The sequence below is a fragment of the Ursus americanus genome, chromosome 8, assembly GCF_024610735.1.
Source record: "Ursus americanus isolate L20-20 chromosome 8, mUrsAme1.1.p, whole genome shotgun sequence".
NCBI lineage: Eukaryota > Metazoa > Chordata > Mammalia > Carnivora > Ursidae > Ursus > Ursus americanus.
Genome location: NC_142134.1, coordinates 5,755,930 through 5,780,317, shown reverse-complemented (window position 1 = coordinate 5,780,317; position 24,388 = coordinate 5,755,930). Strand labels below are relative to the sequence as shown.

The window sequence follows — 24,388 nt, the reverse complement described above, 5'->3', positions numbered from 1 at the left end:
CCGTTAACTTAAGAGATAGACAAGTAGAGTGATGTGTCATCCCCTATAGAAGATGGTCATTGAATTCTTGAAAGTATATATAGCATAACTCTTTTTCCCAATGGGGAGTTTAAAAAAAAAAGAAAAGAAAAATATCAACAGTAGACTTAACGATTAGCTTTAGAAGTAAGAAGTACTTCTTAAATCTTAGAAGTTTAAATTACAGAGAGTTTTCAATAATACAGTGGTAAGTAAATAAGAGATGTAAAAGGAATGCAATCCTTTGTTTAGGCAGAGAGGAATACATCTGTGACTCATAGCTATGTCATGGGGAACAGAAGTTGTTTCAGAGGTAACAGCTCACATAACAGCCCTATATGATGTGCTCTAGGAATTTGAAAATGAAGAGAAAGCGAGGGAAGATTTCTTATGATGATGGTACTTGTGGAACAAACTAAGAAGTGGACCCCCTTGAAAGTAATAGCGAAAAGACAGTGGTTTTTTTTATTTAGTTGGATGAGTTATAGATTGAGGAATTGGGTCTGTGTTGACCTAAGTTCCTTGACTAGTATATCCTTATAGTAAGTCATGATGTCCAAAATGATGGTTCTAACATTGATTATTTGGAGAACTTTCATTAATTGGATATCATTATCATCCTTCAGTTTTGTGGTAGTCCATCATGAGACACTATAAAGTTTATGTCTAATCATCATGACAATGATGGTATCATTGGGAGACAATAAATTTTGAGAATGATTTACTATAGAACTAATGAAAAATGAGTTGAAAGTCTGGAAAGACTTAACATTTGGTACTTGAGACCTATGGATGTGTGGGTATAACAGCAGATGTGAGTGATCCATAAAAATAAAGATTAGGAATTAAGGAATAGATGATTCTACAAGATCTTCCAATTGAAAAGGGCCTGTTATTTGTAATGATACGCTTGAACCTTTTAAAAAAATATTTTGTCTTTTTAGAGAACATATAATGAAAAAAATAAGAGAGAAGATGTGAAAATTTTCACAATTTGATGGCTTAGCTTATAATTGTAGTACTTTAATTACCAGGCTCATGGAAAGAACATTGCCAGTGTTTCCATCATCATATATTGCTTCCCAAGCACATTCATTATTATAAGAAGGTAGTGATCAATTAGGTATAATGAAAGTTAATTAAAAATATTTTTGGTTTAGGACAGAGACTGTCAACAAAGAAAAATATGACCCCACTCATTTTGTGTACTTACTTCACTAAGTATTTAGTAGAGTTATAATGGTACTTTTGAACAGAATATACTCTTCAAATGGTAAGCCGTCTTGAACATTTTAATAGTAGGTAGGTATTTTATTAAAGGACATGATTATGTAATTTGCTAATTTTTAGACTTTTAATTACATATGTCTCTTATTTTCAGAATTTATGCGTATTCCATGTGTGGATGCCGGATTGATTTCACCATTGGTGCAGCTGCTAAATAGCAAAGACCAGGAAGTGCTCCTTCAAACGGGCAGGGCTCTAGGAAACATATGTTACGATAGCCGTAAGTGTTGAAATATCAATGATACACTTAAAAACTTTTTTTAAAGAATTACAGTTTTGAGACTAATTTCACTTTTAGTGTTAGCACTGTCTTTTTTAGTTTAAGACACTAACGTGGGCCATTATGACTTAGCTCTGCTTACTTAGCAGAACCAGTGGAAATTTGGTCCATAGCATTTTTAACTAAGAAGTTAAGGAAATAAATTCTTTTCCTCTGCTATCACAAATAATACTTTTGGAGGAAAGTAAGTCAATTTCTGAGAAATTGGGGCTTTTAGTTTTAGAAAAAATAAGTATTATCTTTTCAGTGATTTTATCAAAGTTCTGTCTCTGAATGAGAATGCTTATGAACAGTTTTTTAAAGTATCTAAGTCTGTCCAAATAAATTTTTAATTACTTGCAATTCAATAAATCCATTCATAAAAACCATCATCTTCTCAAAAGCTAGATTGGCCTACTGCATTTGCATTGACTCCATTCCTATTTGTCATAATGTCACACTGTCATCCTCACCACTTTCTATAATACACTGCTCTGCCAGGTAGAGAGAAAGCAAGAACTTGGGTATGGGTATATTACAAAAATTTTACATTTTCTACTTCTCCTTTCCACATTTATGTAAACAAAATACAAAAAAATCTCGAGTATATTCAGTTTGATTAGCCTTATCCTGGATTTTCCTTAGATTTATATTTTCTGAGCCAAAAACACATATTTTAACATTTACCTTTAAAGTTTCCTAGGAATTTAGTTCTATTTATATAACTAGGATAACTTTTACTGTTTATTTTCCCCATTGATTTCATGCACAAAAGACATAGCCCTTTTTTAATAGGCAGTGCTTCAGAAAGTGATTTGTGCATGTAAGCCAGATAGAAAATAAGGTCATGAACATACCTATTTATGATAAAAGCAAGAAGTAGAAAAAAAGACTGAAACTACAACTTTTGTGTTATAATTTGTAGCATTAATGGTAAGGCTAGCCTCATTTATTCTCCTTTCCTTACTTTTTCTGGAACATTATATATTTTATCTGAGAATGTGCATGTCTTAATATGAATTTTAGCTTATAGCTTCTAGTCCCCAATACTGATTATAAATTTATCTACTGTCCTTCATTCCTGTGCCTTTTATCCTAGGATATTAACTTTATTTATAAAATTCTGATACTTTATGTTTATAACTTTGCATTTTTATATTTAGGATTTTTTTTACACATCATAGCTTATTAGAATATTAGCTTTCAAGAGTGAACCATTTAAGATATAATTTATGTGATTGATTTTAATAATATATACGAAAAAAGCCACTACAGAGTCATAGTCAAAGATGGATGGCATGCATTTGGAGAGCATTGAGCATTACTATATTATTCTTATCCTTCTGTGTACATTACTAGAATTTAAGTCTACCATAAGTATTCTTTAGTCCTTGTTCTGTTCAGCTATCCTTCAGTTATGCATTGTTTAATCATAGGAAATAATGTTTTGAGTACTTTTGTCCTGGACTTTCCCTTAGTTTTGGCATAATAGAAGAAACACTCATAGTGATCTCTTGTCTCATATTGCTGCTATTTTTATGGGCACAGAGTAATTTTCTTCCCTGTGTACTCTAAAGAACCTTGAAGTTAGGGTAATAAATGTGCAGTTAATAAGATTATCATTTTGATGAAACTGAAGTCCATCATTATAGTGTTTATCATATCTATTTGCTCTATTCTTATGAAGTATACAGTATAAAGTCTGTAAATGTGCTTTAGGTTATGAAGTTAAATTTTTTGTTTCATTTATTTATAAATATTTATAACCATTTTCACTTAATTCAATGTAAATTACAGTTAAGTGGGAAATTAAGCATAGCAAATACAGGCTATTTTTTATATTTGTAAACCTTGTTTAAGGAAAATAAAGTTAGTAGTCTTAAGAATGAATGAGTATAAGGAGGGATTTATTACTGTAAATCATATGCAAAAATGTGTCCGTTGTGCCATGCTGCCTTGTGCGTAGAATTTCCGTAAGCCTGTATGCTTTCTTATCCTTTCATTTGAAATTAAATCTCTGTGAACTTCTCAGTGTTTTTTTTCAGAATAATTGTAGGAAAAGTACAGCACTTTTATTTGAACTATAAGAATGATATTTTATATCTGTAAATAATGATGCTGTGTGGTTGATTTGTGAATTTACTTGAAATGCATTTTCATTACCTGACAATTGGGAGTTTGAAAGAAGCCAAAAATTAGATTTCTCTTTTTAAAAAGTGTATTGAATAGCTTTTATTTTAATTAATTAACCTTCTTCTCTCTCAAGAATGTAATGCTTCATTCTTAAAAGGAAGATTGAAAATTACACATGACAGCTTTATAAATATAAGGAATCTTTTTGTTATAAGTAACATATGTTTTAAAATTCACATTGGTGTTTTACCAAACTTTCCTGTCAGACTAATTAGTTTACTTACATTTTATAAATTTACTCCAAATGGATAATTTTCAATGTGGATTTATTCAGAATGATACTAGGCTTACAATAGATAGGAAAGCCAATGTATGCAAAAAGCACCAGAAAGCACTCACTGTTAGACATAAAAATTTGAGAAATATGTGTATATTTTATGGATTTGTATTTTAACCCTTAAAAAGTAAAGCAGTTGCTAGCATATTTCAGTTAATGCAGTTTATTTGAGAGGAGGAGAGCTCCAGCTGTAAAAGAAATTACACTTGCCATAAAATCCATGGAAATCTTTTGAAAAAAGTAGGTCAGATTTCAGTTTTACCGGCTTTGACAGTACCCATTTTAGGAACTCTTCCACATGGAAGGAAGCTCTTACATAACGTCAGGTAGCAGACTGATACAACTGCTAAATGGGATGGAGTGAGGCTTTGTTGCTGATGAACTTTTTGAATCCCAGTCTCTCTCTCTTGCATTTGGAGATGAAAGAATCTCTGGGTAAGAACATTTTTCATTTAAAATGCCTGGTCTTTTTTCTTTTCTTCCAAAGACCCACCAGTGGTACTTACTTCAGTTACGGATTTCTCTTTCGAAGTATCCAAACAGACTTCTGATATAGGCAACATTTTATTTTATTTTATTTTATTTTATTTTATTTTATTTTATTTTATTTTATTTTATTTTATTTTATTTTATTTTATTTTATTTTATTTTATTTTTAATGTTTTTTTATTATGTTAGTCACCATACAGTACATCCCTGGTTTCTGATGTAAAGTTCGATGCTTCATTAGTTGCGTATAACACCCAGTGCACCATGCATTACGTGCCCTCCTTACTACCCATCACCAGTCTATCCCATTCCCCCACCCCTCTCCCCTCTGAAGCCCTCAGTTTGTTTCTCAGACTCCGTAGTCTCTCATGCTTCATTCCCCCTTCTGATTACCCCCCCTTTCTTCATCCCTTTCTTCCCCTACCAATCTTCCTAGTTCTTATGTTCCATAGATGAGAGAAATCATATGATAATTGTCTTTCTCTGCTTGACTTACTTCACTTAGCATTATCTCCTCCAGTGCCGTCCATGTTGCAGCAAATGTTGAGAACTCGTTCTTTCTGATAGCTGAGTAATATTCCATTGTATATATGGACACAACTTCTTAATCCAGTCATCTGTTGAAGGGCATCTCGGTTCCTTCCACGATTTAGCTATTGTGGACAATGCTGCTATGAACATTGGGGTGCATGTGGCCCTTCTCTTCACTACGTCTGTATCTTTGGGGTAAATACCCAGTAGTGCAATGGCTGGGTCATAGGGTAGCTCAATTTTTAACTTTTTAAGGGACCTCCACACTGTTTTCCAGAGTGGCTGTACCAACTTGCATTCCCACCAACAATGTAGGAAAGATCCCCTTTCTCCACATATTCTCCAACAATTGTTGTTTCCTGCCTTGTCAATTTTTGCCATTCTAACTGGCGTAAGGTGGTATCTCAGTGTGGTTTTGATTTGAATTTCCCTGATGGCTAATGATTTTGAACATTTTTTCATGTGTCTGTTAGCCATTTGTATGTCATCATTGGAAAAGTGTCTGTTCATATCTTCTGCCCATTTTATGATTTGTTTATTTGTTTCTCGCGTATTGAGTTTGAGAAGTTCTTTGTAGATCTTGGATACCAGGCTTTTATCTGTAGCATCATTTGCAGATATATTCTCCCATTCCGTGGGCTGCCTCTTAGTTTTTTTTTGACTGTTTCCTTGGCTGTGCAGAAGCTTTTTATCTTGATGAAGTCCCATAAATTCATTTTATCTTTTGTTTCTCTTGCCCTTGGAGATGTGTCATGAAAAAGGTTGCTTTTGTCGTAGAGGTTGCTGCTTATGTTCTCCTCTAGGATTTTGATGGATTCCTGTCTCACATCGAGGTCTTTCATCCATTTGGAGTTTATCTTTGTGTATGGTGTGAGAGAGTGGTCAAGTTTCATTCTTTTGCATGTAGCTGTCCAGTTTTCCCAGCACCATTTATTGAAGAGACTGTCTTTTTTCCACCGGATGTTTTCTCCTGCTTTATCAAAGATTAGTTGCCCAAAGAGCCGAGAGTCCATTTCTGGGTTCTCTATTCTGTTCCATTGGTTTATGTGTCTGTTTTTGTGCCAGTTCCATGCTGTCTTTGTGATCACAGCTTTGTAGTACAGCTCGAAGTCTGGCATTGTGATGCCCCCAGCTTTGTTTTTCCTTTTCAACAGTTCCTTGGCGATTCAGGGCCTTTTCTGGTTCCATTGATATAGGCAGCATTTTAAAATAGCTCTTTTGCCTTGAACTTTGTCAAGTAACCCTTTTTATAAGAAGCTTGACATCCTTTAAATCAAAGATCAGAGAAAAATTGTATTTCAATTTAGAAGGAATCAGCAAAGCTGTGATGGGATACATTGGGGAATGTAATTTTAAATAAAGAGAAGTACTATTAAATTTCAGATTGCATACCTTCAGCCTGTTTCATTATAGATTTCTCTCAAAGGTGATATTAAAAAGAATGAGTTCTTTTTTTCTCCTTATCTGGCCATCTCTGTAGTATTCCCTTCTTTCCGTGATTAGTTTTGTTTTTATAGCCATGCACATTTGAAATTGCTGATGTAGTAGATGATCTTATGGTATTGAGGAGCTTCATGTTAAATTTCCATGCTGTGTTGATAATTTGTAAGGATAAATTGGAGACTGAGTTTTCTCTCTTTGCACGTGTTGCTGCTTGAGGTCAGGAAATAATTGATATTAGATATACTTGTTCAAAGTTATATAGTAGGGGCTAGAAGAAAATGATTAGACAAAATTAAGTATTTGTGCCTTTTTATATACCAGAAAAAGGTTAAATACAATTCAAATTAATACATATTAAAATTAAATACGCTTGTTTACAAAAATAAAATTAATGCTTATTATATAATTAGTACTATATTGGAAAGGTACACACTTAGGGAGCTTATATAATATGCCATCTTACATGATATAAAGAAAATTGGATTCATTCTCACTGATGAATAAATAATATTCAGAACGAGGTGATAATAGGGCTTGCCAAAGCCAGTATTTATGAAGTGAAATAAATATTGTTTATTTCATTGACTTCAAGTGTAATTGGAAAGGATACCAAATATAAGCATGGATCTGTGTATATTGGTGATTATAACTATGCTACACTATTTTTATGTAAAAAATAAAAAATTCATTGTTCTGGTTGCAAATGCTAAAATATACTTAGCAATAATTCTATAATATTTTGTAATGTAAGTTGATTACATAAGTGTGTATTAATGTAATGCAGACATGCTTTGAAATTGCCTAAGTAAGCAAAGTGTATTTGCAGCAGTTATATTTAACAGGGAACTATTTATGTCTGGCATTTAAGATAAATGTTTATTTCAATGGTATAAATTAAGTTAAGTAATTATGTTATTAAAGGGTTTTACTGATCTATTTACCCCATTTCTTTTCAATATTCAGTTTTAGAGTAAAATAGAATTATCAGTCAGTAAGTATAAAAATCAGATTCTTCAACTTTCAGCAGTTAATCTGTTGTGTATGTATGGGTGTATTAAAGTATATCATGTATATAAGAATAAAAAACTATATGCAACTGCTATTTTTAGAGACAGTAATTATGGCTACTATCACATGAAAATACTTTATTATAAAGATATCCTAGGAATGCCTGGGTGGCTTAGTTGGTTAAGCGTCTGCCTTGGGCTCAGGTATGATCCCAGGGTTCTGGGTCAAGTCCCACATAGGGCTTCTTGCCCAGCAGGGAGTCTGCTTTTCCCTCTACCTGTCGCTCCCCCTGCTTGTGCGTGTGCTCCCGTGCTCTCTCTCTCTCTGACATATAAAATCTTTTTTTTTTTTAAAGATTTTATTTATTTATTTGACAGAGATAGAGACGGCCAAGGAGAGAGGGAACACAAGCAGGGGGAGTGGGAGAGGAAGAAGCAGGCTCATAGCGGAGGAGCCTGATGTGGGGCTCGATCCCACAACGCCGGGATCACGCCCTGAGCCGAAGACAGATGCTTAACTGCTGTGCCACCCAGGCGCCCCTCTGACAAATAAAATCTTTAAAAAACAGATATCCTGAGTATATAGTTAGAAGTAGATATTGTTTTGTAACACTCTTATAAGCTCTAAAAAAAATTTCATGCTGTTAAAGACCTCTCTGATTTGCACAATGGAACACAACCTGTTGACAATTAAAGTACACACTAAGTATGTGGTTTTTGGTCAGAATAAAAAAATGATGATAAGAGTAGTAATTGGGAACATATATAGAAAGTAAGCAAATAGTGCATTGCTTATAAAAAATATAGTTTATTTTAAAATTAATGTAATTATAAATAAATGAGATTTTACTATGCCCCCCATGGAAGGCAAATACTGCAGATTGATGGGATTTCCAGTTCTATCATTCACTAAGTTGTCATTTAATTTTTCTGAATTTTAATTTCCTCATTGGTAAAGTGACTTGTATGGATTAAATCAGGTTTATTTATAGATGTATAATATAAATTATGAACTGGTCTCCAAAGGAAATATGTAGCATTTATATATGATTGTTTGTCTTCGTTTGGGCTGCTATAACAAAATACCGTACACTGGGTGGCTTAAACAACCAACGTTTGTTTCTCAGAGCTCTGGAAGCTGAGAAATCCAACCAAGATCAAGGTGCCAGTAGATTTAGTATCTGGTGAGGACACTCTTCCTGGTTTGCCCATAGCTTTCTTCTCATTGTATCCTCACATGGCAGAGAGAGGAAGCAAGCTCTTCTGTCTCTTACAAAGGCACAGATCCCATTATGAGGGTTGTACCTCTATGACCTAATTACTTCCTACTACCATCACATCAGGGGTTAGGATATTAACATATGAGTTTTGGAGGGTCACAGACTCTCAGTCCATACGTTATTGTTTCTAAAAGTGTGCTGTGACATAGTGTAATATGTACATATATACAAGGTGTTTAAAATAAAGATATAAAGGCCAGAAGCCTTATAAAGACAGGCAAAGATAAATCTAAGAATCAAGGATAATATATTTACTATAATGAGCACTAATTTAATTTGAGTTTCTTGGCAGCCAGGGTGAAAAAAAATAACTTGTTATGCTAAGTAATTTTTATTTTATGCTAAGGTGAAATAGTCTAGTTCTTCAATGAAACAAAAACTGTTGAGACAAATACTAAAAGAGATTTATCATCAGGATATCATTAGTTCCCTAGATGATTGTGTACACATCCCTGTTACAATATGCAAAGGATATTGGCTGGCATTAGAGGCAGTATCTTCAACAGAATCCAAGAAATAATGCTGAGTACTTTGTTTTAATTGAGCAATATAGCCCAAATGTGCTGTTTTTTAGTAAACTTCAAGCATACAACTTAAAAATTTGAAAAAGTTTTGACCTGAATATTTATTTTCTAATTTATTTTAAACCAAAATACAGTTCTACTTTGTATTCATTGTATCTGCTCCATTTCTGTGTTGTGTATAATAATGTATCCAAGTTCTATTTTCTCAGATAAAAAATAATGCTTATCTTTTATTTCTAACCCTGTTATCAATTAGGTAAAAATCTGATTTGCATGAAAGTGAATATTTTAAAATACCACATATTGATGATGTTTACATGAGTCCATACATGTGATAAAATTGCTTGGGACCGTACATGCCCATACACGTACACAAATGCAGATGAAAACTGATGAAATCTGAACAAGATCTGTGGGTTGTATCATTGTCAGTTTCCTGGTTGGGATATTGTATTAGAGTTGTGTAAATGTGACCATTAGAGTGAGCTGGATGGAGGGTACATGGGACGTTTACGTAGTACTTTCGTTGCAATTTCCTTGAGCCTCTAATTTTCATTTCAAAATTAAAAGTTTAGAAAACTCCGCTTATCCAGGGGCCATATGTGCCCTCTCTTCTATGGGAAATGACCTTGCTTCTTTCAACCCTACTTGAGAGGTGGGGGGAATATATATATCACATATATATAAATGCACACTTATGTACATAAACACACATAAAATTTTTAAGTATGACCTATAGCAATAATTTTTTTTAACTGGATTTATGCAATTAAAATGGGGGATACAATTTCCTCTGATTTTTTTTTCTCCCTTCAGATTTGACTTTCAGGAAAAAAATTGACAGTCCCAAAATAAGATTTATTAGGGAGAGGGAATTTATACTCTCAGGACTTTGATCAGAACAGGTAATGTGCAAGTAATAACTTTACTAGCTTCCACCTTCTATGCAACCTATAATGATAGGTTAGACGTTAGCATTCCTAGTCTAATGAGAATTTCTATGTTGGTCCACAAGCCTCCACTTCAGGTGAGATTTCTGATAAGTCAGTATCATCATTTAAGTAGTTTATAATTTACCCTTGTTCTAGACAACTAATGCAGATAATGGGGGGGATGCTTTTGCTGATAATCACTTTTGTTTAATTGTCCAAGTGTGTCTCTGATATTTAAAGAAGTTGTAGTGTATCAAGGTAATGAAGCATGTATATCAGTGTTAAAAAACAAGGCACTATTTAACAAATGCTGTAAAAGATTATATAATATAGGTCTAAAAGGGAGCTCATTTGTGTTTGAGCTCTTCCAGTGGTATCCATGAAGAAGAAAGCATTTAATCTGCATAGGATTTGGATCTGTGGAGAGAGGGAAAGGATTTTTCAGGAGCACAGAAAAGCATTTTAAAAGGTAGATAACATAATGGAGAGATGTGTCTGGAGCCCAGATTTGGGAAGGGCTTATATTACGGGGAGCCACTGAAGGTATTTCAGCAAAAGAATGAAATGCTCAAATTGATACCATAGACAAAGTTAATTTGAAAGAGGTGTACATTATAAGATAGGTAGTCATTCTTAACAGAAATATGCATCTGAAACACTTAGGGAACTTTTTCAAAATACATTTTCTTAGCCATATGCTAGAACCAGTAAATCAACATCTGAGGCTAGAATCCAACCTATCATATATATATTATGCAAAAGCTCCCTAAATTATTCTGATGCACATTCTTACTTAAAAAACTTTGGGCAGTGGACTAGATGAAGAATAGCCAGTGAGAAGTCTGTTTTTTCTTTTTAAGCCTGAGGAACAAATGAAAGAAAGAACAGGAAGGAAGAGGGTATGTATGGAACCCAAGAAGATATCAGATAAGAAGAAGGAAGGAGTCTGTGAGTCCAGAATTTGAATCAGGATAACACCAACAATAGAAATAGTGAGATCCCATCTAGGTGGATGTGTTTGGAGGTGTGTTGAACTTGAAGTGGTTTTGTCACATTCAGGTGACAGAGCTTTGGGATTCATGCACTTACGAGTGATCATTGACCCATGAGAATAGAAGAAACATTTAAAGGAAAACAACCACATTTAGGGTGTAGACGAAATGAAGGAGCTTGTGAAGACGCACTGAAAAATTAGAAGAAAAGATGTTTCTTGTCATGGATTCCAAAGAGTTAGGTGGTAAACAGTGTCAAGTACTGCCAAGAAAAAAAATACTGAATTTTGATGATTGGATAAAGAGACATCTATTCATGTTTTAAAAAACATCTTTGAGTCTTGTGGAGAGAGAAGTCAGATTTCGAGGGCTATGGTAAGGAATGAGGAAATGAAGGGAAAGTGTTAACTTTCTAGAAGTTTAATGAGAAAAGAAGAGACAAGTAGTTTGAGGGAAGGGCAGTACTGTGAGAGTGATGTAGAGTAGTGGAGACAGGAGCATTATTTGTTAGGCTAGGACCCTAGACAAGGACAGAGTAAATTTCTTAGAGGGAATAATTGATAGAGAAAGATCATAGATGAAAAAAGAAATGAAATCATGAACCCAAGTAAATGGGGTTGGTATTAGAACAGAAAAGGACATTTCTGCCTTAAAGAAGACTGTCAAAACATAGGTGGAGGTATAAAAAAAGAAATGTTAAGATAGTAAAGAGGACAATCAGAAGAGTGTTTGCTAGCATGGCCTCCCATCTTCCCAATAAGGTAGAAGCCAAACCTATCTGTTAATAAAAGTCAGTGGCAAGGTAATAGGAAACTAGTGTGTGGGGAAGTTCAGAATTGGGGCTTTGGGGCATGTTATCAATAATCATGAAGATAGAATTGTTTAAATAACCAAATGGTAGTGGAGGTTTACTGCGGTTAGAGATCTTGATTTCTGCATCTGTTTGTTAATGTGTGTTGTTCACTTAAGATGTATGTAGGCTAAGTAGTTATTTTATACCTTGATGTGTGGACAGGAAAGAACAACCAAAAATAACTTGGAATTGGTATTCCAGCTTTGTAGAAGCATATACTTTGAATCAGAGTGGGAAGGGAAGTGAGGCAGAGAAGAGGCCATTATAGTAGGCCAGATGCGATGTAGTAAATACTGGAGCAGAGAGAATGAAATTAAAATATGAAGTAAGATTAGATTGTTTATTATCAATTTGTTTGGTTCTAGCAAAGTAGTGCACTAGGTTTAAGAAATGGTTACTTAAGTAACCCTTCAGCTAGCTTACACTTTGAGGAATTACGATCTTTCCATTTTTATACTTGATTGTCAAATTCAAATCCCTCTTGTTTATTAAAATGGTATTTAAAAATCTAAGATGCTATAAATTTTTACCTTAATAAAAATTGTAGGGCAGAGAACACAGTGGATAGCTGCTCTTTTTCCAGTATTTCATTAGTTTCCAACTCCTACGTTATAAAAATGTGACTGTCTTTTTAAAAAGAGATGGAATAATCGTTTTCAAGTAGTTGTTACTAGTTTTATAGATACAAAGGTGGAGACAGCATGTGAGGAAGTGTTGCACATGGCAAAAATATTACATGATTTTTCTTGAGTTCAGTAAGAAGTCATATGGTTCCCAAATTAATTTTTTTTTTTTTGTCCCTTGAATACCAGGTTCCCTCCTAGTCTCCGAGTCAAAGCCTGAATGGCCTTTGGAATTTTCCTTTCCTGAATAACAAGTCTTAGATAGGGAGGGGAAAGTCTAATTTATAAAGTTCTTCAAAAATAAGATTTTTGGGTTTTTTTGCTTAAATCTTTTCCTCCCTTAACTTTTACTACCCTAATTTCACCTGTTAAGATGAAGTTAAATTTTAGCTACATTAAACATAAAATTTTCAGTCTGCTATAGAAGGTCTTCTTAACTGTGGTCTGTTTTAATTTTTCTATTTTTCTTCTTTGTAACTGAGCTGAAGTACTGAGAACTTTCTCTGTTTTTAATCAGTTGTCCCTGCTACATGTTGTGGATATTTCCCTTGGCTGTGAGGGAATATAAAAGATAAATACTATTTGAAGGTGAATAATTCACAGTCTTCTTGCTGGGTGGAATAAATGTTTGTACCTTTTGAGAAACTGTGCTGTTATCAGTTCAAGTTAAATTTTAAATCGTAACTATAAATACATATGTGCACACATACACATACATTTCCATAATCTAGCATAATTACTTTTAAGTATGAAATAGTTTGATACAAAAGCCTTTTTTATATGTAAAATAATTGGAATAAAATTTAATTTTGATCTTGAGCAGTTTGGTCTTATAAAGTGGAACAATAAGTTGTTTACATTGTAACCTGAAGGCTGTTCAGAAGTCATATTATAGAAGTAATAGAGTTTGATAAATTATTTTATTATTTGCTTATAATCTACAGATACGCAGTCTTTTGCTAGTAAAAATAATATAGAAATATAAAAATAAAGGGAGTAATTTCAGCAATTTCTTGAGCAAATGTATGGTGATGTATGGATGCTCTATTATATAAAGGCCTTTTGAAAAAAGAATTATCAAGCAGTTTTGACTAATTTGAGAAATCTTTTGAGCTGTAGAAATTAATACGAGTACCATCAGGCACACCAAAGCTGTGTCCATCAAATACCATGCTGTGACCTAATTTTAAACTGCATCTGTGGAACTAGTGCTTTCCTCCTGATCCTGCATTAAACTTGTAAATATATAAATATATTTGAAATTTTCCTGCGTTTTTAAAGACAAAAGTTTTAAACCTTGAATATAATACTATGCCACAAAATTGCAAGCTTTATGCTTCTTTTTTGATGTATGAGTGTTTAACGGTCATGGTGTTTGTTTCTTCATGACTCATTTTTGTAATTTCACTGATGTAATATTTATAGCTTTTACTTTTATATCTAATCTTTCATGCATTTTACCTACACCTGGTTTATTTATAAGTTGCTTTTTAAATTTCAGAAAAGATATTGATGGGTTCACATTTTTCATTTGAACGTTTAAAACATATTTGAATAAACTAACAAAGATATGACCTGTTGAACCATCCTTTTAATCAGCCTTCTATATGACATAGGAAAAAATTTATCTCTATTAAGCGATATTAGAATTAGAAACATGCCTTTATGTCATTGGAGATATTTATTTTTGTTCCTGCCTGTACAAAGTCTCAGTACCTACACCATGGGTCATAAGATTTCAGTGTTTTTATTAACAGTAGTGATGATGAGTAAATCTCTGGAAATTCTCAGTCTTTGTCTTTGTATTTTTTCATGTATATATATATGCACCAGGTACTTTAAACAACAACTATTGATTGAGCCCAATATTCAGGACACTGTGCCAGTGATGGGAATTATAGGAGAAAATAAGAGCAAGAAGTCCCTATCCCTGTGGGGTTTGCACAGGAGGAAATAAATAATAAGTAAATACCAGAAAAAGAAGATATTTATAGATTGTGGTCATTGATATCAAGGGAATAAATAACACAATGTAATGGAGAGTATCAGAAGGTGAAGAAAGTTGTCTGAGTATTCTGCAAAAACGTGGAAGAAATAAGCAAGACCTAGGTCAAAGAGAACTTCGTGGGTCATTCTAAAGTAATAGGAATTTACAAAAGGGGATCTGATTCAGATTTTAAAAACATCACTCTTGGAGCTGCATGGAAGTGGGTTGAGAAGCATAGAAGTTGGGAATTTAGATGGAAGCATGGAGACCCAATTACAAGACTTCTGTAGTAGTCCAGGCAAGAGATAGTAGTGACTTGGATTAGGGTTATGGTAGTGAAGATGAAGGAGGGCTGCAGAATTCAAGAAGTATTTACAGTGGTGGATGGATCAAGAATGAGAGTAAGAGAAATCAAGAGTAGTTTCTAGATTTGGGGCATGAGTAGCTGGACAGAGGTTACGGCAGTTTACTGATATAGGAAAGAACAGAGATTTTTTTGTTATGTTTTTCTGACTTTTGTTGTTATTGCTGCCTGTTTTACTTTCCTGGGGGCAGGAGTAAGTCTGAGTTCTTTAAATAGAGATACGCAAGAGGAAATGACAGGTGGGCGATTTCTAGATCTTTATAGTTGTATGCATTTGGGGGATAAACACCCAAAAAGTTTAAATAATTTCTTGCGTTTAGCAAAATGTTCAGATTATACTTGGGTAGGTGGTATAAATTCAAGGAACCATGAAAAATTAGAAAGCTTAGGGAATAAAGACACCTGGAATTCATAATTTTTTAAATAGAAGAGACTTTTAGAATTGGTCTTCTAATCCACCCCTTCCAAATTTTACAGATAAGGAAATTGAGGTCTGAGAATTCAAGTGACTTTTCAGGATAGTGCTGAACTAAAATCCATGTTTGTGTAAGTACTATATTTGAGGAAGTTATCACTTTCATAAATACATATTTCATTAAATACATTTATGCTTCAATATTACTGTTTCAGCTCTTAGAACTGCAGATTTAGGAATATGTTCTGAAAATTTTGTGAAAAGGTAATCCTAAACCAACATTTTGTTTAATCTGTTATAAATCACAAAAATAAACTGACTAATTGAAAGAAGATGGAGCAGAACCAAATGATGAAGGAAGAGCTCTTTAGTTTTTCCAAATTTGAAAACATATAAAAAGCATTATGTGTGCATAAACATCCTTTATTATCATACTTGGTCCTTTATTTTTGTCCTTTTCTATAAATGTAGAGGAGTCTGAAATACTGACTACCCTGTTTATTCACTGAGAAATAAAGGACCTTGTGATTTGATCAGGATTCTTAGCAAAACTAAGGAAAGCCAGATAACAATCTGAGAGTTTTATTCTCAATAAACCAGTTAGACAAACATAGGTATACCCTTCAAGTTTTCAGATAAATATCTATTGTGCTGTACTATTTCTTTTGTATACAAGGTATATAGAAGATAAAAATTAAAATTATACTGTCTTCAATGTCTTGAATAAATTCTTCCATTCCTGGGATGAAGAATGATAGAAAGGAATTTATACACATCTTACAGATATTTTTAACAAATATTTTAAATCGTTTTGTCCAGTTTTTACTGATTGATACACCCTTTTAAATTTGTCTAATTTCTTGGCATTTTAAAGTGATCTTTTCCATTTAGTAGCTCACTAGCATAAAATTTTTTTCTGATACTGTGCTTTAAATGAAATAAATTGAGGTTTTAAGCAGCAAAACCTTAGTAATGTGTCAAATAAGCAGCAAAAAAAAGTTCCTCAGTGACCTGGAAAACCTCCTTAAAATAAGCAGTGATAAGAAGATGAAAGAACAGAAACAGGTTCTTTCAGTTGGACAGCTTGTCATTTGAGTGAATACCAGGTGATGGTTGTTTTTTCTCTTTGTTCCACATAATATAGTATAGGTCAGTTAATAAGTATTTAATAAATGCCATTTGTATCACCTAACCTTTATTAGATCAGATCAGTATTATATAGTGCTTTATAATAGAGACAAGAAAGAAATGGAGACATGCCAAGTCATTTTTTCCAGATTGGTATATACAGCAGGAAGCCATAACTAAATGAAAATCATAGGCCATTTTTTAAAAATTAATTTGATGTTAAAATTGATTGACTGACAACCAAGCCTCCAGGTGAAAATATTTAATGACTTCTGAGAGTGGGAGCAATGCTATCATTCTTACATGAAGATCTGATTGTATTTTTCCTCTTCAGATTTCTGAATTGTTATGGCATAATTTCTATCATTTCTAGAGTTTTTTCTTATCAACTCTTACTTCTTTTAACCCTGATTTCTTTTCTCATTTTGTGATATGGATGATTATTTATTGTAAAATTAATTAGAAAACTTATACATTAAAAGCACTTTTGTAGAATGGGGCTGATGCTTCTCTGTAGTCGGCCAAATTGATTTTGGAAAAGGAGAAGCCCTATGCTTACCTAGTTCTGAAGCAGCTAAGGTTTCACTTCAATTTGATGAGCACTTAAAGTGTCTCTTATATGCTCAAGAACACTTAATTGTCTTTTCTTTTAAGATTTTCAGTTTTTACAGTATTTGAAAGTTTCTTAAATAAAACTTTTCAGTGGCACATCACATTCTTCTTTTAAATAATAGTGTTCAATAGTGATACATTCATAAACAAATACCTACCATATGATTTGTTATTCCATTCCTAGGTATTTACCCAAGTATTTGTATGTCAGCATTCAGTACAGCTGTATTCACAGTAACCTCAAACTAGAAACAACCCAGATGTCTATCAGTATAGGTAAATGGAATAAAAAAATAGTGATGTATCCATACAGTGGAATACTCTTTAGCAGTTAAGAGTAAACCACTTACATACCTGACCCTGGATAAATCTCCAAATCATTAGGCAGAGCTAAAAGTGTTAGACATACTGCATTAATCTATATATATAATACACGTATTTTTACCTAATGTAATATATATAATACACACACACACACACACAATGCAAAATAATCTATAGTAACAGAAAACATTGGTTGTCTGGGGTCAGAGGTGGAGGGAGAGATGGCTTGCAAAGAGACTTGAGGAATCTTTTGATTATGATGAAATATTTGATATATTGACTGTATTGGTGGTTTCTAGGGTATAGAGAACTGTCAAAACTCATCAGTTATACATTTTAAATCTGTGTAGTTTCTTTTATATAAATTTTCCTCAATAGAGTTAATAAGGAAGGCAATCAGAATCTAAACACAAAAGTACACTTTTTTTTTTCATTTTATACACGTAATAGATATCTTGAAAGACATTCTGAAAAATATGACCATGGACCTTTTTCTAACCCTTCCATGTAAAACTGATTTCTTTATTTGTACTTCCATTATACTCCAAAAACTTAATTGTGTTTACTGCTTAAGTATTTTCCTTCATACTTTTTTCTCTGTAACTATGAATTAGTTATTTTTGTATTCCCAAAACCTAGCTCAAGTTTATGAAGACTCATAGGTACTCCTCAAAAAGTTTGATAAGGACAGGAGAATTAATGCTAATTTGGTCACAGGTTTTGAAATACCTCAAAAATGATTATGTAATATATGTCATTAGTATTTTAAGAACTGTTACTCCTATTAAATAAGAGTTAGCTTAGATTACAGGTAAGCAGGAGAAAGCACTTCAGTTTTACTGTATAAATCTCATTATGAAGTCATAATTTAAAGTTGACTGTACTTATGTTTATCGTGGACATGAATGTTTAATTTCTGGAATGTGCTAATCTCTAGCTCAGTTTTTATTTTGTAAATATTGAAGGTCTGTTTAGGATTATTGTATGTTCTTAACATTGTATAATGTCCTGCTTTATCCCTGGTTATACTGCTTGTTCTGTGTCTACTATGTCTGACCACATTGACTCAAATTTCCTTTGATTAGTGTTTGCATAATACATCTTATACCATTCCTTCATTTTTAATCTGAGTGCACTTATATTCAAAGTGGATTATTTGTAGATAGCATAGTTGGGTCTTGGTTTTTTATCCAATCTGACTATCTCTACCTTTAGTGGAATATGTAGACCATACGTATTTAATTTGTGTGGTATTTGTATTTTGTATGGTTGGCTTGGCTTGAAATCTTACTAGTTGTTTTCTCATTTTTTGAACTCTTCTTTATTCCTTTTCCCATCTTTTTCTGATTTCTTTTGGAAAAATTGGGTAATCTTTATTTTCCCCATGTATTCCCATTATTGGCTTATTAGCTGTACCTCTTTTTAATTTTTTAGTGTTTGCCCTGTGGTTTGCAGTATACATCTTTACCTTATCACAGTTTACCTTCAAATATTATAGCACATCACATATAGTTTAATAACCCTACAACTGTATACTAAGTTCTTCCATCTCATACCTTGTGCTATCATTATCACACATTTTGTTTTTACAGAGGTTAGAAACCCCACAATATATTGTTCTTTTTACTTTAGACAGTTAATTATCGGTAAATACAGGAGGAAAACTTTTTAATATTTACTTTCATTTTCATCACTTTCAGTGTTCTTCATTTCTTTGAGTAGATACAAATTTTTGTTTAGTATTGTACACCTTTTGCCTGAAAAATTTCTGTGAACATTTTTTTGCATAACAGATTTGCTGTCAGTGAATTCTTTCAGCTTCTATTTGTTTGAAAAATTCTTTACTTTACCCTAACTATTGAAAGATATTTTCACTGGATAAAAAATTCTGGGTTGATGGTTTTTAAAAAAAAAAACAAAACAACAACAAAAAAAACATTTTAAAGCACCGTATTAGTATTTTATAGATATCATTCCATTGTCTCCTAGTCTGAATAGTTTAGATGTCTACTGTTTTTCTTATTTTTGCTAGTCTAAAAATAATTTTTGTCTACCCTCCTCCTCTGGCTGCCTTCAGGAGATTCTCTTTTTCTTTGCTTTTTCAGCAACTTGGCTATTTGGTGTGTATTTTTATTGTTTGCTTCGTTTGGGCTTCCTTAAGCCTCATAGATTTGTGGCAGGATGTCTTTCATTGTTTTAGAAATTTCTTAGTCTCCTTAAATATTTCTCCTACCCTGTTTTCTATCTCTTCTGGGATTCCAGTTATACTTACATTAGATTGCTTGCTATTTTCTGCCAGTTCTTAGGTGCTCTGGGTTTTCCCTTCACTCGTTTTGTTTCCTTGTGTTTCATTTTTATAATTTCTCTTGATCTACAGTTACTGAGTCTTTCTTTGGTTTTATTGAGTCTACTGTTCAGCCTCTTGAAATAATTCTTCTTTAATATTGTGTTTTTCATTTGTAGCATCTCCATTTAATGCTAAAGTTCCATTTCTCAGCAAAATTCCAAATTTGTTCATGAATATTATTTACCTTTTCCATTAGATCCTTTAATAAATTAATCATAGTTATTTTAAAGTCCTATCTGATATTTCTAACACGTAGGTCACCTGTGAGTCTCATTATGCTGATTGGTTTATCTTTTGATAGTAGGTTATTTTTTTCCTCTCTTTTTTAATATATCTCTTAATTTTTTATTGAGTGCTGGACATTGTGTATAGAAAAACAGTGGAGACTGAAATTAACAGTATTTAATCCCCAGGAATAAGCACACTTCCTTTTATTTCAGGCAGTTAGTATAGAGTGGAAGTCCCGCCAATCTAGTTAGAAGTTGAGCTGGGTTCACACTTTGCTGTTATTAACTGTACTTCAGTGCAGTAGCATTCAAACTCTCTTAGTAATGGGCTCCTCTTACCTTGTGCTTAAAGTAGGGGTGCTCAGTTTTCTTGCTTTCTCTTCAGCCTTTAGCCATCCATGCATGCCTAAAGGTGGTATGCATATACCATGTGTGGTATGCACATACCATAAAGGGATTCCCTCATATTCCTAGTCCTCTTCCCACAGTAGACTGTGGTTCACAAGCACTGTACAGAGCCTCCATCTCTGTTAGTCCACAGAGTAAAAACCCATTCTAAACATTCTGATGCTAAGTGGAAAAAAAATTCAAAGACAGTAGATTAAGTAATGAGGAAATAACTAATCTTCCTTTCATAGTTTGCACATGTATACTGATTATTAATTAATTAAAATCCTGTATTATGCTTGGAATATATTCTTGTTAGTGATCTGAAAACCATAATTTCTGTGAGATATATAACATCTGAATATTATAGTAAAGGCTTACTTAAATGTCAAATACTTTTTTTTTTGTATAAAGCTTGAATATTCCAGTTGTTTATATGGAAAAGTGTATTAATTTCCTAGGAATGCTATAATAAAATACCACAAACTGGATGGCTTAAAACAACAGAAATTTATTGTATTAAATCAGGGTGTCAGCTGGGCTCTGCTCCCTCTGAAATCTGTATGCAGAGGCCTTTTTTGCCTTTCCTAGCTTCTGGTGTCCTCAGGAGTTTCTTGGCTTGTGGCAGTAAACTCCGTTCTCTTCTTCTGTCTTTACATGCTGCCTTCTCCCTGTGTGTTTTTATATTTTCACATAGCATTCTCCTCTCTGCATCTCTTTCCTCTTAAAGGGATACTAGCCATATTGCATTAAGGACCTGCCCTCCTCTAGCATGACCTCATCTTATCTACTCACATCTGCAGTGACCCTGTTTCCAAATAAGGTCACATTCTGAGGTCCTGGGGGTTAGGACTTGAACATATATTTTGGAGGAACACAATATAACCCATAATAAGCAGGAATAATGTCTGTGTCTCAAAAGCATATTCCTCAATCAGTAATGTTATCTCAAACAGGTAAAGATATTAAACTACTGAATTTGAAGGGCAAGCTAAGAATACACTTATAAGTAAATCTTTGTGTCATGAATTCATTTTAACTTTCTAGGAAGAATTTTGATATTTGATTTCCTTTTCAATTCAGGTAAATTTGGAGAAAAAAAGCGACTAACCTTTTAAAAATCGCATTTAATGAAAATATTTATAAACTGTTCCATTTTCTGCTTATTTGGAGCATTGTTTACATAGAGTTCTGGTAAAATTAGGCAGTTCAATCATTTCCTTAGCTCAGTAATGGGATAGTTTGGGGATTTTCAGTAATATTATTCATTTAGCTTTCTAAGACATCTGAATTTCATAACACATGTGGCTGGCATTCACTGAGAACTAATGGGCTCTTTGAAATTTAAAATCTAGTCTCTAGTTATAGTTTGGTATTGACTAAAAAGACTCAGTAGTACTTGAATCCCTACACTTAAGAGTCCAATTTATGTTGCCCATTGTTTTGAAATCCTTGTTCAGAATGTATTTACTTGTGTTGAGATACTATCAAAATAAAACAGTTGTTCTTAGAGTTTAAAAGGTGGCATAACAGTAGATTCTGAAGAAAAGCAATGCGAAACTTCATTAAAATAAATTTTATCGTGGCACCTTTATAATGCTATTGCTTTTTACAAACTAACAGTAGTAAGGACTTAAGTTATAATTGTTTTGACTTTAAGCATCTACTCTGAATCGCCTTTGTGTTTAGTAAGAAAAGCACTTCAAAAATTATTTCTAAACAGTATAATTTTTCAGAACTCAGCAGGCAAAAAGCCAGGTCTCAGCTTTCCAGCCAAGCTTGTAAAAAGAATGTTTGATTTATTTACCATAAGTCTTTATAGTTTCTAGTAATAGTTACTTGGGGAAAATAAAACTAAGTGCCTGAATTATAATGATTAACGACTGGAAATTAAGATAGCAAGATTTGAGGGTTTTTTAAACACATTTAAAAAACAAAACCAAGCATAGCATACACTAGTACTTCCTGTGTGCACAACACGGAGTAGAAGTAGAAGTTGAAATAGAAATGACTAAGAGAGTGTCAGAGCTAAAGAGAAGCTCAGCAGTTTCCTTTCCTGCTTCCCCCTTTTCCAGAGCAGGAAACACGTAAACAGAGGTTAAGACGCTTCCTTATGGTCAAAATTAACAAAACTTAAAACCTGGAAACCTTATTATAGTTACTTTATAAGTCATTACTTCAGCGATGTTACAGTTTTCCTAATATTAAAAACTTCTACCTTACCTTATTGAAATTCTTAAGTTAATATTTTAAATTTTAGGTAACAAATTCAGATTCCCACTCTCAACAACCAGGACTAGTCCTAGGATTTCATTATTAAATGTTCTTTTCATTCAGCTCCTCGGAGACCTTAGTTTATGACATGTCCACAGCTTTCTTTACTTGAAAAGTTTTACCTTATATTGAAAATAAATCTCGTTTTCTTTTTTTTTCTTTTTTAAGATTTTATTTATTTATTTGACAGAGATAGAGACAGCCAGCGAGAGAGGGAACACAAGCAGGGGGAGTGGGAGAGGAAGAAGCAGGCTCCCAGTGGAGGAGCCTGATGTGGGGCTCGATCCCAGAACGCCGGGATCATGCCCTGAGCCGAAGGCAGACGCTTAACTGCTGTGCCACCCAGGCTCCCCTGTTTTCTTTTCTTTACCCTTACTTAGCTATAACTGAACTTAAATTACAACAGGGGATACTAAAAGTGTTTGGAAAAGGATGCATATGCTTCAGCATCGAACAGTGGAGAGGAGGGTGAAAAAGTGAGGAAGAGTGTTTGCCGTCTTGTGTTCTCTCTGTGGAGCAGGAAGTATGGTTTGTGTTAAGAATGCAGACGTTGAGAAAGGGAGGAGCTTCAGAAAGTTCTGACTGGTTGTGGGTCCCTGTGGGTGATGTGACAGGGACGTGTGAAAAGATACTGCAGCACAGTTTAAGACTTTGTCCATGCTTCTGAGGGTTATAATTTTCAAAGTTTAAGAAAAGATTGTGTAATTTGTTCATTCTTTGAAGTGTTTCTAAATATCGTTATTAAAAGAACATTCTCTAGGAGTTTTATAAATATTGCACTCTCAAAATGGATCTCATTGACTGGATTAGTGACTATGAGTTTTGATATGGCTGTACAACTTGCGTTATTGTACTGTGCCTCTTTAAGCTTTTAACCAATTTTATGTGAAATAGATTTTATCTGTCAACCGCTGTCTGTTTAATGTGCATTTTGGACAGCTGTTGTAGTGTATAGATGAGTCTCAATGTTTGTTAAGTTCATGGATACTCTAAAAAGATTTTCTGGGGGAAAGATACCAGAGAACTTTTTTGAAGTGAATCTCCAAAACTAGATTCTTAATCAATACTGGACAGTGCTGTTGTCGTAATGAAATGAAGGGCAAAAGTATTTCATTATATCTTTTTTGTGTGTTTAATGAGGGAATGTCGAATTAAAATTCAGATTTCCCAAGTTTTAGTTCAGAATGCTGATATTTAATCATCATGATCTCTTTAAGCAAAGTCAGAGTTGCAAAAAGGGAAAAAAGAAATAAGGTTTATAATTTATCTTCTTAATTCACTTATAGTATTATCTCTAAACTACATTTACAATTTAAGTCATTTGTATTTATCTTCTCCATGCCTTAGCTTTCATTTTTGCCATCAGTAACCTTAAAAAGCCTTTATAGCTTTATGCTCTGTTCCACCTTAGATTATACCAAACACTCTAGCACTTACTGTAGTGTTGTGTGCAGCCTATGATGAGCCAGCATCGCTAATTAGCACTTGCAGATCGTATGTATAGGATGCTTTTATAGAAAACAGAGAGGGAGATGGTCACAAACCCATGACCCTTCCGAATGTTGAAGGTGAACTCTTTTTATTTGCTACGATTTCTTTGAAAACATAAAAGCTA

General features: G+C 33.4%; 1 protein-coding gene across 6 annotated transcripts in view; it reads left to right on the top strand.

Annotated features, from left to right (window-relative positions):
- RAP1GDS1 (Rap1 GTPase-GDP dissociation stimulator 1) overlaps positions 1-24,388 on the top strand; it is a 144,384-nt gene that overhangs the window by 62,233 nt on the left and 57,763 nt on the right. For all 6 annotated transcript variants that reach the window (XM_045792173.2, XM_045792176.2, XM_045792170.2 and 3 more), the window contains one exon: positions 1,400-1,525. In XM_045792173.2, coding sequence (XP_045648129.1) covers positions 1,400-1,525 — 126 coding nt within the window. The remainder of the gene's footprint in view (positions 1-1,399; positions 1,526-24,388) is intronic.